The following is a 16,959-nucleotide window of genomic DNA, read 5'->3' on the forward strand; positions in this document are numbered from 1 at the left end:
AACAGGATAAATAAAGTCAAGATAGCAAACCAATATGTTGTAAATTCTAGAACAATAAAAATATTCACTATACAGAGAAATCTATTTGTGACAATGTCTAGATGCAATTAGGTTAGCTTTTGTTCCGTTTTGAGTCTTGTTTTGTTTTTTTTTTTGCATAAAGTTGTCTTTGGTAATAGACACTTAAATTGATGCAAGAAAGTTGATAATACACATACCAATGTGAACACAATTAAATATGCATGTATATATCAAAATGCAACTATTGACATCTCATTTTGAAAAAAATCTGAATTGAAATCTGAAATTTCATTATGCATAGGTAAACCTTCAATAAAGTATAACAAAATTTGTACATTTGACCACTTACATAATAGCACACCCCTCCTTAGCAAACCACATATTTTGAGAAATCATTCATGAGTTGCATGTTGAAGTTTCATACTTGAAATATCCGTAATCATAAGTATGATCAAGTAATATAAAAGTCGTGTTTGGGGAGTATCAGTAAAGTGTTGCCTTTAAACACTGCAATAAATGTAACCCAAAATAAGTGACCCATGAAACTGCTCATTTGAGCACTGCATTGTCACTAAATGAGTCACTGAGTCATTTTAGTCACTGTTCTCTGTTTCTGTTGTGTGCAGGGGGATGGTGGCCTAAATGGACTTGCAGGACTTAAAGGAGACCCGGGCAGTGCTGTAACTACATTATCACATATGCATTTGCTCACATCTGTCTGCTTGCTTAAAACAACCCAACGGATTCCTTACTGTTATTTCTGTCTTTTAGGGTGTGAAGGGTTTCAAAGGCAGACCTGGACCTAAGGGATACAGCGGAGTGAGAGGAGATCCTGTAAGTCTTCCTCTGTGTTTACAGTAGTTGTTTTATACCATCTAAACAAGCTGACTTGATTTGTCTGTATATGGTTCTCTGTTTGTGCTAACAGGGTGCACCAGGAATAGACAACACTGTTCAAGGTCCAAAAGGAGAGGGGGGAGATACTGGGCTCCCGGTGAGGGTCTTTTTTTACACTCCTTCTGGAAAATGTTCACTGGATTTGTTTGTGTAAGAGTGACAGTGTTTCTGTTTCAGTAGTGATGTGTCATAAGTCAAATGTTGTGTAATTACATTCTTCCTCTGTTATTATGTAATACACACCACCTCAAAATTCTCCCATGTGACTTTGGGTTTTGCAGACTGTCAAAGTTAGCTCTTTACACTTGTGATTAATTATATACTGTATGTTTAACACTGTTAATTCTAACACCACTAACACATTTGTGCAATTTGACATAGACACAATTGTTGCTGCTCCCCTTCATAATTAATCTTTCCTTTTTGGCTCTTGCTTTGACTTTTATTGAGAGAAATTCCAAATTAAGAACTTCTAATAAAAGAGAATCAAGTGACCAAATATCAGATTTAGAACCACATTTTTTCACCATGTTACAAGAATGTGTGACCAGTATCGGTAAAAGTCTGTTATGACTGTTTTGTTGTCAGGGTGACCAGGGGCCTGTTGGACCCCCAGGCAGACCTGGAGATAACGGTGATCCTGTGAGTATTACCGCTACTAGTATTGTAGTAGCTAACTGTACTTACACTCTCAGGAAAAAAAAGAAAGATGCAAAGCTGTCACTGGGATGGTACACTAACGTACAAATGCTTAAAGTTACATGTTTGTACCTTATTTCCACTAAATGATACATATTATTGACTTAAAGGTACATGTATATAAAAGTCCATATTAGTACCCAAACTGTGCGCACAATACTAGTTTTGTACTTTTGTTTGAAAATGCATAGTTTCAGTGTCACTTCATCCTTAAATAGTTTAATAATCATGCTCAAACATTTGTACACTATCATATTGCATTTTAAAATGTGCATGTGTTACAGGTAGATACACTGAGCTTCTTTTTTTAAGAAGTTGATACTTTTATTCAACAAGGATAAATGCATTTCTAATAAATTATGTTTTTCAAGCTTTCTGTTCATCAAAGCATCGTGAAAAAAGTCACTATCATGGTTTACACACTTTCATTAAGCAGCGTAACTATTTTCAGCTGTGTTAATAAAAAAGGTTTCTCGACAAATCAGCATTTTGGAAAAAATTCTGAAAGGTCATGTGACACTGAACGGTATGTGTGATGACGTTTTGTATTATGATGGTCATGACATCTGACCTTCGGTGTGGGATATTTAACATTTATTGCCTGGATATGCTTTTTTTCATCCGTCATGAAGTTTTATCCTTCAGATAACTTCTGTATTTTTGTAGGGTGCTCCAGGAAGTAAAGGCCGACCAGGATTGCTGGTAATGTACAATAAAAAATATACAAAGATTCTATTCTTTCAGTTCGGTTCTATTCTATACCATTCTTTTCTAATCTTGCATGTTGTAATTCTAACATATCCTGTTATTTTTATGATTTATTATTATTGTGTGCTATTATATTTTTGTAATGTGTTCTATTCTTTTGTAATTATACCATTCATCTCTGAACTGTTAAAAGTCTATTGTTTTAAATAACATTCTATTGTCTGTTTTGTTCTTTTCTATTAGAATCTATTCTAGTCTGTTCTGCTGTAGTAATGTGGTAATGGTAAATGTGTGTATCTGTGTAGGGTGACTCTTCAAATGAAAAAGGAGAAGCTGGACAACCAGGACCTCCTGGTTACCCTGGACGAGTGGTGAGAACTGGGACTTTTCACCGTAATTTAAAAAGAAACACGCAGATAACAGGTTTCTGATGTTAGTGTTTGATTCTATGAACTGTTATATTTCCCTGATTAAATTTTTTTGGTCTGTTCAGGGACCACCAGGCCCCAAAGGGTCTCAAGGACACAATGGTCCTCCAGGTGTACCTGGAATTCAGGTTTGTTTTCAATTGTTTAAACCAGTTGCATGTTCATTTTATATATATATATATATATATATATATATATATATATATATATATATATATATATATATATATATATATATATATATATATATATCTTTAGAGTACAAAACTTATGATATAAAACACAAAGCGCAATGCAATGACTGTTGAGAACCATATGTGTTTTCATAGGGTCCCTTTGGCCCACCTGGAACTGAAGGTTCAAAGGGAGGTCGAGGACCCAGAGGGCCAAGGGTATGTAAGACTGACGCATCAAAGTTTTCTTCCTTTCCTTCTTTCTTTTCCTGATTCTGAGAAATCAGTTCATTTCTTCATTAGAACAGATTTGGAGTGATTTAGCACTGCATCACTTGCTCACCAATGGATCCCCAGCAGTGAATGGGTGCCGTCAGAATGAGAGTCTAAACAACTGATAAAAACATCACAGTAATTCACAAGTAATATTTGTTTAGAACTGTTTTGGACCGTTTCCGCTTGTACCAGTCTTTCCTGTTTCAGACAAGACAATAATAATTTAAACCAGTATATTATGGATAGTATTCGTATTTTAGCAACGGAAACAAAGTTAAAAACTTTCAATCTTAATGGTGCATTTGTTTCTTCCAAACAGGCAGCTTTTCACTTTACAAGACATTAATTGATGGACTGGAGAGTTGTGGATTACTGTGATGTTTTTATCAGCTCTTTGGACTCTCATTCTGATGGCACCCATTCATGTGCTCCTGTTTTTTCACACCGTGCCTGCGTGTGTTTAGGGTCTTCCGGGAGACCCAGGGCCGAAGGGAACGCTGGGACGAGAGGGATTCAGAGGGCCTCCGGTCAGTTTTTGCATTTGTGCATTGCTGACTTGAAAATGTTAAAATGCCTTTTAAACCACATTAAATAGTTTTGTGTGACTTTCCAGTTTAATGCATGACTTTATACAAACAGGGTCAAGATGGAAGAGACGGGTATGGACCTTCTGGGCCCAAAGGACACAAGGTACCTGTGCTATCCGTACACAAATTTACTGAAAAATCAGAGAAATTGTATGAGAAATTGCATCTGAATATCTACTATTTTCTGTTTTCCGTGATACAAGTTTTTTTTTTTTTAATCATTTGACACATGCTATGATTTATATTACAACAACATCAAGCACAAGAAACATGAGCAAAGTGCAAACATTCTTTTGTGGAAAATACAGTAACTTGATTTCTCTCCTTTGTGTATGTTTATGGCTAGTCAACTAACAGAACGAAATTGCTTTTAGGGAAGCATTGGATACTTTGGCCTCCCTGGTTTGCAGGTGTGTTAAAGCTAGTTAAACATCTGTTGTATCTCATCACTAGGCATTTTATGTAATTATGTAAATGTTAATAATAATAATTTTAAATTAATATAACAATATGTAACATTATTAATACCAGTGATTATGATAATAGGGTGAGGATGGTACCAAAGGATCCAGTGGAAGTAAAGGACATAAAGGTTATCGAGGAAAACCGGTACACGTTCATTTAATTCACTTTTTGCTTGTTTATTTACCTTTTGAAGTTGATGTCCACCAAAACAATCATGCGTTTCTTAACATAGAGAAGGTTCTGTATATTTGCAGAATACTTGTTTGAAATGTATGCAGTTATGTTGTATTATGTTTTGATGTGATCAGGGAAACACTGGTCACCAAGGTCCTCCAGGTGCTCCAGGAGAGAATGGGATGGATGGACACGGGGTCAGTCATCTGCAAACACTTTCTTACTTTTTAGATAAATATTTATATATCTATGATGTAGTATTTGTATATTAGTGCTGTTAAACAATTAATCGTGATTAATCGCTTCCAAAATAGAATATAGTATGTATATATGTGTGTATATATCATGTATATATGTGTGTATATATCATATATATATATGTGTGTATATATCATATATATATATATATATATATATATATATATATATACTGTATGTGTGTGTATTTATATATACATAATAAATATACACAGTACACAAACATATATTACATAGACTTCTATTTTGGATGCGATTAATAGTTTGACCACACACACACACACAATTGTCAGCTTAACCCTCTGGGCCTCTTCAGAACTAAACGAAAAATTATGTTTTGAATTTAAATTTTTTTTGACTTCATGGGATAACTCTTGGTGACTTTTGTCAAATTAGTTATGTGACCATACACACACACACACACACACACACACACACAAATATCATGGACATGGTTTGAATATGTTAAAGTGTTGAAAAATAAAGTAACACTACCGTGGAAAAAAAAAGCATAAATTTAATAAAATAAATATGGCATAGTATCATAAAATCCTCTCCAAATTCTAAATAGTAATCAAAAAAATATTATTGGACAAAAACTGTTTTACTTGTATTTTATTTACATTTTTATATTTTATTGGTTTTCGTGAAAAAAAAAAAAGTAACATTTCAAGTCTTCTGTCACTTTTGACCATGAAGGTAGGAAGTGTGACCCATAATTGAAGAGGCCCAGAGGGTTAAGCAAATGTAAAGAAGGTGTACTGAGACGTTTCGGTTCTTTATTTATTTGTTTATGTACTTATTTAATTTTATTTTTAGGGTGAAAAAGGACCTCCTGGAATCAGTCAGATGCCTGTATGTTGATATTACTACATTATCTTTAAACAGTATTAAATTACTCATTGGTTCCAAAAGTTTGATCGTTTTCCTTCTGTCCTTTTCTGCACGTCAAGGAATGTGACCTGGTCGAATACATTCGTGAAAACTGTCGTAAGTTCAGAGCGCCTAATATCCAAAGAAAGCCAGGCAGAATAAATTCAATTATTTTATTTCTCTCTTTATAATTCCTTATATGTGCCTTTTACCCTATGTTAAACCTTGAAATCATTTGAAATGTATCTAAATCTCTTTCATTTTGTTTCCACAGCTTGCTGCTCCGGTATGCTTTGCTTTATATTTTAACATTTCAGTACCTCATTTATCAGTAACTTTCAGCGAATGGTAAATTTTATTGTTTTTTTTTTCTTTTCCAAAATGCTTTTAGATGATGGTAGCCGGTGTCCAGTCTACCCCACAGACCTGGTGATAGCATTGGACATGTCTGCGGGTGTGACTCCTCAAGCGTTCAAGCAAATGCATTCTGCTGCTCTGTCCTTACTGGAAGACATTTCCATTGCTGAGACTAACTGTCCATGGGGAGCGCGAGTGTCTGTGATCTCTTACAGCAGCGAGACCCGGAATCTGATCCGTTTCGCAGACCACCTTAAGAAGAAGACCCTTCAGGAAGCGGTGAAAACATTTACTCTAGAGAGAACCACAAAAACCAGAGACATCGGACAAGCCATGAGCTTCGTGGCCCGGAATGTCTTCAAACGTGTCCGAAAGGGCAGGCTTATGAGGAAAGTGGCCGTGTTCTTCACAAACGGGCCATCGAGGGATGAATCGAGCCTTGCAACAGCCATGCTGGAGTTCAAGGCTGCAGACATTGGCCTCGGAGTGATCGCCTTAAATCCTGCTGATGATGTGCGCCGAGCAATGCAGGTAGATATGAAAATAATCAATTTGCATATGAAAAAAATGCAAGTCACCTACAATTATATTTATTTATATTACTCCTCAGTAATAAACAGGAAAATAGCAGCGTTAATGTTGTTCTTCAAATACAATTTCAGCTGTAAAATATCACAAAATAATGAATAATGCCATTATTCAACTCGGTTTGGTTTAATGTGGATTCAGTTCAGTTCAATAACAATGTCAGTGTTGCAAAGTTCAACAGCTCATGTCAGTTCAGTGATGATTCAGTTCAGCTCAATAATCATGCAAATTTCATCAAACAATAAAACAAGCTTAATCCAGCTATAAAGCACATTTACAATAGCCAGTAGACTCCTCTTCTTATTCAGTTCAATGCTAATTCAATTCAGTTCACCAATATGAGTTTGATTTAGCTATGCACTGCCCTCCAAAAGTTTGGAAACACCCCAACCTTCCTAAACCTTCCAACAAGACAATGACCCCAAGCACACTTCCAAGCTGTGCAAATCCTATTTAGAGAGGAAACAGTCAGCTGGCATCATTGTCTGTCATGGAATGGCCTCCCCAATCACCCGACCTCAACCCAATTGAGCTACTATGGGAGGAACTGGACCGTGATGTCCGTAAGAAGTGTCCAACCGGTGTGAATCATCTTTGGGCAATCCTTCAGGAGGCTTGGAGTAATATACAGTATCAAGTTAATGTTTGAATAAACTGACAGCTCGGATGCCCAGATTATGCAGAGCTGTAATAGCTGCTAATGGTGGATATTTTGATGAATCGAAAATTTCAGTTTTTTCTATGTATAAACTTTTTATGTAATAAAATGTTTTTGTAGTTTGTGTTGTCCCTTATCAGTGCAAAATTATCATAAATTAAAAAGGATTCATGCCAATATTGTCCAAAACCCCACTTTTCTAGGGCGTTTCCAAACTTTTGGAGGGCAGTGTACGCAGATCTACAGAAAACAATCTTGTTGTTCAGCTCAAGTCAGTTCAGTGTTGATTCAGTTCACCTTATTTCTGTTCAGTTTTGTTAATCAATTTTGAAATTAATTTCATTCAGCATTACTGACTGTGATGACAAAAGAATAACAATACACGCTTTTTGGTAGTTGAAAGTACTTAAGTTGAAATTAATAAACAAATATACAAGAACCAGTATTTTGTGAGGGATGCATTTTTTTTTTTTTTTAATTTGTGGAAAATCTACACATTCTTTCACGAACTGGTTTTCCAGATAATGTGCTAATTCTCTCAGCTTTGAAAAAAAGAGTCATTTCTTCCTCAAATCTCAGGTTGATGACACCGGAAGCTACATTGTCGTTGATGGCAGAGGAGTAAATCGCATTAAACGGTGCATCATTTGTTTTGGTAAGCTCCAGTGCAGACATTCACATTTGATCCTTTTCACCTCTTTGAGCATCTAAACTTGACTGGACAATCATGGACACATTCATGCAACACATATTTATATATCTGAACCATTGCACATGACACTTCATAAGTCACTTTAACGTTTCATAAGTCACTTTTGCATTGCCACTTTAAAATTTTTATATATTTTTTTATTTATTTTTTTTATTATTATGCCCTTATTTGTACAGTTTATTTACTAGTTAAATTTATTTTCTTTTGTATTTCTTCTTATTAATATTTTTTAAGGTCACTGGCTGCCGTACAAGCATTTCACTGCATATCGTACTGTGTATGACTGTGTATGTGACAAATAAAATTTGAATTTGAATTTAAACATTTAAAGGAACAAAAATGAAGGCTCTGTTCCAAAACTTGTGTACAGTAGGCAGCATTTTCAGTAGTCTTGCAGTAAGCACGCTTCTGATGCAAGTGTAAAATGTCCAAAATGTAAAAAAAAAAAAATCTAAAAATACCTCATTTCAAGGGGACATTTACACAGAATGTGTTTTTTATGTTTAAAAACACAAGACACAGGACAGTTGGGGGGAAAAAAAAGAGATTCAAGGTCTGGAAATGTGTTTTTTGGAAGTTATTTTACCTTGAGTGCCGCATTTTAGAATGTAGTGTCATGTGCAACACGAAAGATATGAGTACCATGGTCCAACATTCCTGTCTACCACGTTTACATAAAAAACAATAAAGAATTGACCAATATATGTGTGCATTATTTATTTTCATGCTTATTAGAGTATCTTGCCATTATTTTAGCATGCTAATCTCTCAATGAGAAGTCAATCCCATAATACATTGCAACAAACCCAGTAAAAATCCATCTATAATGGTGTACAAAGTGAAAAATGTTTATTGTAGATCCAAAAAGTGCATATTTTGACCAATAATACTGTGCATTACCACAAAACCAGTCTTAAGTGTCATTTTTTTCAAAATTGAGATTTATACATTATCTGAAAGCTGAAAAAATAAGCTTTCCATTGATGTATGTTGTTTTAAGGATCAGACAATATTTGGCCGAGATGCAACTAATTGAATATCTGGAATCTGAGGGTGCTAAAAAAACTACATTTTGAGAAAATCGCTTTTAAAGTTGTCTAAATGAAGTTCTTAGCAATGTATATTACTAATCAAAAATGAAGTTTTGATATATTTACGGTAAGAAATTTACAAAATATCTTCATGGGACATGATCTTTACTTTAATATCCTATTGATTTTTGGCATAAAAAAATATTTTGACCCACACAATATATTTTTGGCTATTGCTACAATTATACCCTTAAGCGACTTAAGACTGGTTTTGTGGTCCAGGGTCACACATGATTATTAGAGTATTATGTGATTATCTAAGCAATGTCACCAAGCCAGCTTCCCAATGAGAAGTCAATTCCATAATGCATGACAAATCGGTCTATGATGGTGGATGAAGTTATAAAATATTTGTTTCTAAATTCCCCCGAAATGCATGTTTTGACCAATACTTGTGTGCATTATTTATTTTATCCTTATTTTTTTGTACTTAGTTTTGTCATATGAGCAACCTCAGCATGCCAACTTTCCAAAATGCATGTTTTGAACAATGTTTGTGTGCATTATTATTATATTTTTTTATTAGTGTTATTAGAGAAGTCCCAGTGAGGATCTCTTTTTGTATGACACACAGAGTTGCTGCCTATCTAAAGTGTTACAAATCAGTCATTTATGAGGTTAAATTTTTATTAGGATGCGGCTTATGTAGGTAGGTTTTGAATCATGGATGTCTTTAATCACAAGCCGAGTGTTTTTATTCTCTCTTGCCAGATCGCTGTAACCCAGACCCAGTGTGTGGTGTAATTCTGCGGCCTCCGCCCCTGCAGATGGATTTGGACTTGTCTGTGCTGCTGGATGGGTCTGATAATCTGAACACTCAACAGTATGTAAATGCGAAGGAGCTCCTGCTGTCTCTGTTGGACCAGATCGGTGTGAGCAGCGAGCCGAGCAGAGCTGATGGGAAAACCAGAGTATCTGTCTACCAGCAGAGCTCCATTTACGGCTCCTCTTACATCAACGAGGAGTTCAGCTTCACTAAATTTAAAGATCGCAGTATCATGAAGAGGCATATTACTAATACAGTGACGCAAGTGGGCGGGACATCTCATCCTGAGCCTGCTTTGGAGTGGCTGATTACTAACGTTATCCTGAAAGCAGAAAGACCACGAAGCAAACGAATGGTCATGGCTGTTTTTGGTGAAGACTCTGAGCACAGCAAAGCTCATCTTGATTATTTATCTAGATTGTGTAAGTGCCAGAATGTCGTTATGTTTATCCTCATGGCGGGACAGAGATTCGACTGGACCCGGATGGGGGAGCTCACCAGCTCTCGTCTGGAGCAGCACCTGGTATTCCTGGATAACAGAGATTACAGCACACGCTTCGCTTACGCCTTCCTGCATATGCTCCACAGTAAGACATATTCATGATTGTGTTTGGATAAGGCCGCTGCGATAGAGCTGCTTACTATCATGGTCTGTACAGTAGGTAGTATATAACCCAATATATAATTTTAATTATTAAATTAATATAGTTTTTTTATCAATTTTTTTTTTGTATGTTTTAGTAATTTTGATGTCTCTTTGTGAATTATTATTATTTTTTTTTTTATAAATCTAATAAGTGTAAGTTAAACTTTTGACACTGCTGCATGCATATTGAGTTATGCATTTTCTTTTTTTATTTTAAGTAAAGTTTTAGTATTTTTGTCTTACAAGTTTTTGTTTGTTTAATAAGTCCATATAGTTTTATTCATTTTAATTCAGTTAGTTTATTTTAGTACTTCGAGGTAAACTAAATGAGAAATGTTGCCTTGGAAACTAGCTTAAATAATTTATTTTATTTCAGTTAACATTTATTTTAAGTAATAAAATTTTTTTTTAATGGTTTTATTTTTATTTTAGTTAATGTGAATAACCCTGGTGTATATCTGCTGTTGTTTTGCAGGAGAAATCTTACCCCAGTCATCAATACAGCCTCGTGACTGTCGTAGTTTTGTGTTAAGACCTGTTGAATCTGGACAACAAACCCCAGAGAGGTAATGAGATTTACCATCCGCAATCGTTAGACATAAACTCACAAAGATTAGCGGATGGCTTGTGTATTTTCTAAACCATTGGGTTGTAGCAGCAGAATTTCCTTAGCTTGCTTTTGTGTGGTGTGACAGTCGGTTAAGCTCTGGGCTCAATAATCTAAAGGTTTTAGGGTGGGGCTTAAGCTCGTGGTCTCTGTTGCTGTGGCAGTTTCCAAATTCACTTCTTGCAGATCTTCCTTGTTTCTCCTTAGAACAACTTAGCTTAGCAGTTTAGCTCTTGGCTTAGCAGTAGACCACACCATATAGAAGCTAGTCTCACATAGCCAGACCTTCAGATTGACGGCTGAAGGTCTGGAATATATGGCCGTTTTTGTTGGCCAAGCCCTGCCCATGAGGCCGTTTGACCGACATGTCAAACAACCAATCATCGTTTGTTTCGTTTAGCATCAAGTTTAGGGGTGTGGAAATGTTGCCACAATGTAGTGAAGGGGACACTATACTGTAAAACGCACCGTCTTTCGGGTGAGACGTTAAACCGAGGTCCTGACTTTCTGTGGTCACTAAAAATCCCATGGCACTTCTCGTAAAGAGTAGGGGTGTAACCCCGGTGTCCTGGCCAAATTCCCTCTACTGGTCCTTATCAATCATGGCCTCCTAGTAATCCCCATACACTTGATTGGCTCTAGGACTCTCTCTCCTCTCCACCTGTAGCTGGTGTGTGGTGTGTGTACTGGCGCCGTTGTACTGTGGCTGCTGTCGCATCATCCAAGTGGATGCTGCACACCGGTGGTAGTTGAGGAGAGACCCCCACATGATTGTAAAGTGCTTTGGGTGTACGGTAATACACAAGCGCTATATAAATGCATCATTCATTCATTCACAATAACAAACCGGTGTGAGAAACTCGGATGTGTTTTAAAGATTATATGCCGCGAACATTAAATATTTCACATGCTTTTGAAAATCCAGCGTTTAGTTGACCCTGATAAACGTTCGTCGTCACATTTGTAAACACGACGGCTTTCTTCTTTTGTGAGGGAGTTTGGTGGCACGGCATCTTTGTTTCCCGGCGGACCGAATGTAAACGCGTCTCCCGGCAATCCGGTTTAATTCAATCTGTCAGATGACGACTTCGTCATTCCTGAAGTGTTTCCAGAAAAGTGTGCCATATGCATCAGACATTTAGCCAACGGTCTGTGCGCGTGACGTCTGAGGCTGAGACTATATAGAAGCTAACTTAGCAACAACATCTTATCACAAGGTCGACCTCACCACTTAGAACCTAACTTCGCAACAACATTTTAGCACAACTTCTTTGTCTTGAAGAGAACCTTTTAATCTTTCCATGAGAAGGAGGGATCTGCAAGTTGGCACCTTTCAGATCCAGCATTTTGATTGGCCGATGCTGTCAGAGGTGTGATATGAGGTCTATTTGCATAGCTTAAAATCCACTTTTAGAACAATGCCTTTAAAGTATTTCCTCTGTATTATTCACTTTCCAAACCTATTCCAGATTAAGCTAAACACTGTGCTGAAAATATGAAGACCAAACATTAATGAGTAATGCTGAGCATTGACCCCTGCATTCATATATACAGTATATACCTTAACAGGTAATGTTGCATACCTTGTTGTATCACACACAGCACTCATTATGTATATACAGTTATGTAAATTGATATGAGGAAGGTTTGGTCAATTTTGTGTTCATTTTGTGTGAATGCATGTGAATGTGTTTTTCATTTGTGACTTTGGCCACATGGCAAAACTGGTTTCTCCTGTGAGGGAGAACAAAGTGGTTCCTGAGCGGGGGTTACTGTAGGTTAATGTTAACCCCCCCCTCTCCACAAGAGGTAGTGTTGTTTATCTTAAGGCAAATGTCATTCCTTTGTTGTCCACAAAGCCTGATCACATCAAAATATAACTTTCCACACATTGTGTGGAAAGGAGTTTTGCCATCTTGACCGCTGTTCACTACAACACTTAATAGCTATACAGGACACGGTCTGTGCTTTTTAATGAAACAAATCCTCCTTACTGTATTTCAGAGATATTCTGCCCACTGAAGCACCCACCGAAGAGCTCACTGAAACAGAGAAGCCTCAGGAATATTATGAAGATGTTTATGATGAGCAAAACACAGAACCAATCACTGAACGCAGTCAACCTGATGACAATGAACAATTTACAGGAGAGCACAAAGAGGACCAAACCGAGCCCCCGAAGACTAAAGGTGGTGAATCTAAATCTCACTGCCCAATTAAATCCCTTTGAATTCAACTTTGAAGTTGAATATGTCTCTGACGCGGTACTGTGCATGTATCCTCACTCACATTAAAAATGCACAAGCTGTTTTTACACAGTTTCTTTGAAAGAGTTCAGTATTCAGTGCCGTAGGGGAACTATTGGAGTGTACTGTTTGTTTCCAACAGCACGATGCTTCCTTGAGAAAGATTCTGGCCATGTGTGTGGATCGTATATGTCCAGATGGTACTACAGCCAGCAGACTAAGAAATGCATGCGCTTCTGGTACGGTGGTTGTGGCGGAAATGAAAACCGATTCTTGACAGAGGACGAGTGCTTTAGGGAATGTGTGTCTACAGGTAAATTTACCAAATTTTGTTACAGCCTGATATTTAGGCTGTTCCTAATCCATTTTTTATGTAAATTCGGATTAGTTACTTTTTATTTAACACTTGTGCGGTGCTGAAAATCCTTAACTATTATGCTATATTATCAGCAAATCTTGGATTCAGTTTTTGGTAAGCCTTTATTTTGATGGTCCCTTTTGAACATTCTGTTGACATTAATGTTACAACTACATGTCAGCAAACTGTCATTAGATTATTAGTAGACTGTCTGCTAAGATATCCTTCATATCTGCCAAGTCTTCATTGTGATGGTCTCTCAACAGACACTCTACTGACTGTAAGTAACTTTGGTAAGGTTGGAATAAGTTGACATGTACTTGCAATCTACTAATACACTACTACTAACACTCTAATGGGAGTTAATAGAAATGTAGGTGCAATGTTACTTATGGTCAACAGAGTGTTAAAGGGACCATCAAAATAAAGTGAAACCCAGTTTTTTTTAGTCAACTTGTTTTTTTTTTTTAATTAGCACTGTTATTGCATTATTTGCATTATCTCAGATCAATTAAGCATACAATCAGTCAGTTTTAAAAAGAAACCGAATCTGTGCTAATTGAAAGAAAATACATTAATAGAGTAAATCCAATATTTGGTAATAATATAGCATAATGAGGGGTTAACAAGCAATTTTTGGCCAGGAACACCGCAAGTGTAACAAGGTAGTTAAAAAAAATTAAATTATAATAAGTAGTGTTTAACTGTAACAGGGCGAACGAGACGCGAGGCATGCGAATCCATGAGCAAGCTTTTATTAGTAGACATGGTCAAAAACACAGGCAGGGTCGAACAAATGGCAAACAGGTATATTGAGGGCAAGACAGATGAGTACTCAAGTAAACGGGCGTGGTCTTCCAGAGGGCTTGACAAGAGGGGTAATCCAGGTACACGAGCAATGGTCCAGGCAGGGGCAAACAGAGTCCAAATGGAAGGCAAAGGGTTAATCCAAGATACAAGGCAGAAGATCAGGAACAAGGCAACATGAAAAGACTAGACTTAAACTAAAATAAGAAACGGAAACTAGGAATGGCTTCGTAAAGCAGCTAACACTCGGAGAGTGATAAACGCAGAACAATACAGGTGACTGAATACAAAAACAAACACGGAAAGGCTTGGTAAGTAGATAACACTAGGAGAGTGCTAAACGCTAGACAATACTCGGCAACTAGATCAGGATCTGAGTGTGTTTTGTGTAGTGTGTGTAATAGCTCTTAGGTGAGCGTGTGATTGGTGACAGCTGTGCAATCAGTGCAATCAGCTGTGTGTTTGTCATCAGTGCAGTGGATGATGGGAAATGCAGTCCAGTGTGATGTGTGGTGTGAGAGTCAATATGATGGAGAGCGACCTCTTGTGGCAGTCGGACGGAAGGCCACAAACCAGATTCGTGACATTAACAATTATCCACAGGGATGTTATACCCTGTGTGAGTGAAGTCAGTAGGTTTTAGTGCAATGCGAGAACATTAACTATACTGAAAAAAACTAAAAGTAAGATTTACTTCATTTTTATTTTGCAAGTTTTTGCACACATAAATTTTAAGTAAAATGGAAGTATTTAATTAAGAAAAATCTACTTAACTAAGTTAGGTAAAATTAGCACTGGAAATAAGTAAATTTAACATAGCCAGATAGAGTTTGATGAGTAATTTTTACTAAAGTATTGCAGATTTAACTTAAAATAATTAAGTACATTTCACTCAGTCATGGCTTTTAAAATGTACTCAATTGATGTAGCACTGGAAATCAACCATGCTATTTAATGTGATTCACTCACAAACATGCAAGTAAGCAAATAGACAGCTGGTTATCCTTTTAAGATGACATGCCCACTTAATAGAATTATTACCCAGATGAACACCGAGACCTCAATACTTGGTACACCATACACAATGACGGTGACAATCAGTGGATAGTGTTTGAGTATGAATGGGTCATTTTGAGTAGAAAATCAACTCCAGATGTCACAAAACAGTAAGTTACTAAACCTAACATCAAAAGCAACCATAAAACAGTGTAAATGCATCTCAAAAAGAGCAAAAAAGTTCACATTAATTATTCATGCCCAAGTGCATGATGAGAACAACGGGATCAGGACTTTGATGTTTACTTAAAGAATCCTTGTAAACATAACAAACAATTCCAATAAAAATATACTTATAAGTTCAAACTTGAATTCTACAAGCTTACATTGAGTACTAATATAGAATTACATTTTTTTTGTTCTTGCGTGAACTAAATTAATGTAGAAATTACATTTTTGTTTATGTAGTATTTACTTCACCAAAAAAAACAACCTTTTTTGGGGAAAAGAAAAACCTCTCCAGGCCAAAATGACCAGAACATAACGTGAGGGTTAAGTTGTTACTATTATTATTACTATTATACATACATTATGCATTATTTCCTCTTTTTCATACAGGAATTTAGCCATTTTATACAAATTGACTAAATTCATATATATTTTTGAATGGATTTAAAGGATGGGTTGTTTTATGTAGGCCATTTTACCTGTACAGAGTTTTAAGATTTGTTCAAATTTCTCTCTCAGAATCTGAAAATCTTCCAGAGGATGATTCCAGTTTCAAGGGTAAAGAATACATTTACTTATGCCATAGACTACCACCGTTTTAAATAAAGATAATATTTTCTATAACTTAAACCAAACCGTAAAATATTTTGCATTTATAGAATTTAAAGTTGTTTTTTTTATTTTTTTTTACAAAGTAAACATATGAGGAGCATTCTTCATTCACTAAAACAATCATATAAATCAAGTATAAAATTATTGCTGACCTCAGTATGCATGGTAAAAATATGCAAGTGTCCTTAAGTGTGACTTTTTTAAATTGCCTGGATCTGATCAGCCTGATCATCACTCTGTGTAACATAAAACCTTTATTTCTTTATTTTCTTTCTGCTCATAGACATTTGCCAGCTCAAACTCGATGCAGGAACTTGCTCAAACTTTTCAGTGAAATGGCACTACAACGTCAGCAGTGACCAATGTGTCCAGTTCTGGTACGGAGGCTGTGACGGGAACAGCAACAGATTCAACACTCAGGAGGACTGCGAGATTCGCTGTCTCGGGGACAGAAAAGTATCTCCAAACATCTAAACTGTGATATCTAATCAATTTACAAAGAATTCAGAATCCATTTTGCCACTTCTGCTTTTATGATCATATTCTCATCACGATTGTCAAAGGGCAGACCTAGAATCAGTTTTAGCTAAATGTATTTGTATATTTAGCTAAATGTATATTTGTTTAAAGGTGAAGTTTATAATGATGCATCATTAGCAGTACCAGAAAGAACCGTTTCAATAATTTCAGCCATTGCTTGATTGAACAAGTAGGCCCACCTGAAACTC

At 36.3% G+C, this 16,959-nt stretch overlaps 1 protein-coding gene across 1 annotated transcript in view; it reads left to right on the top strand.

The window, feature by feature from the left end:
• LOC306884216 (collagen alpha-4(VI) chain-like) overlaps positions 1-16,705 on the top strand; it is a gene marked incomplete at both ends in the record, with an annotated part of 54,334 nt that extends 37,629 nt beyond the window's left edge. Inside the window, 21 exons of the mRNA XM_079439935.1 lie at positions 648-701; positions 793-855; positions 950-1,015; positions 1,507-1,560; positions 2,284-2,319; positions 2,631-2,696; positions 2,819-2,881; positions 3,083-3,145; positions 3,667-3,729; positions 3,842-3,892; positions 4,563-4,625; positions 5,640-5,676; positions 5,834-5,845; positions 5,951-6,447; positions 7,742-7,817; positions 9,677-10,318; positions 10,853-10,943; positions 12,989-13,176; positions 13,373-13,543; positions 16,139-16,177; positions 16,515-16,705. Of these exons, the coding sequence (XP_079296061.1) occupies positions 648-701; positions 793-855; positions 950-1,015; positions 1,507-1,560; positions 2,284-2,319; positions 2,631-2,696; positions 2,819-2,881; positions 3,083-3,145; positions 3,667-3,729; positions 3,842-3,892; positions 4,563-4,625; positions 5,640-5,676; positions 5,834-5,845; positions 5,951-6,447; positions 7,742-7,817; positions 9,677-10,318; positions 10,853-10,943; positions 12,989-13,176; positions 13,373-13,543; positions 16,139-16,177; positions 16,515-16,705 (2,586 nt within the window). The remainder of the gene's footprint in view (positions 1-647; positions 702-792; positions 856-949; positions 1,016-1,506; positions 1,561-2,283; positions 2,320-2,630; positions 2,697-2,818; positions 2,882-3,082; positions 3,146-3,666; positions 3,730-3,841; positions 3,893-4,562; positions 4,626-5,639; positions 5,677-5,833; positions 5,846-5,950; positions 6,448-7,741; positions 7,818-9,676; positions 10,319-10,852; positions 10,944-12,988; positions 13,177-13,372; positions 13,544-16,138; positions 16,178-16,514) is intronic.
• Between the last annotated feature and the right edge of the window lie 254 nt (positions 16,706-16,959).

Source organism: Barbus barbus, assembly GCF_936440315.1.
Source record: "Barbus barbus genome assembly, chromosome: 18".
In the NCBI taxonomy this organism is placed as follows: domain Eukaryota; kingdom Metazoa; phylum Chordata; class Actinopteri; order Cypriniformes; family Cyprinidae; genus Barbus; species Barbus barbus.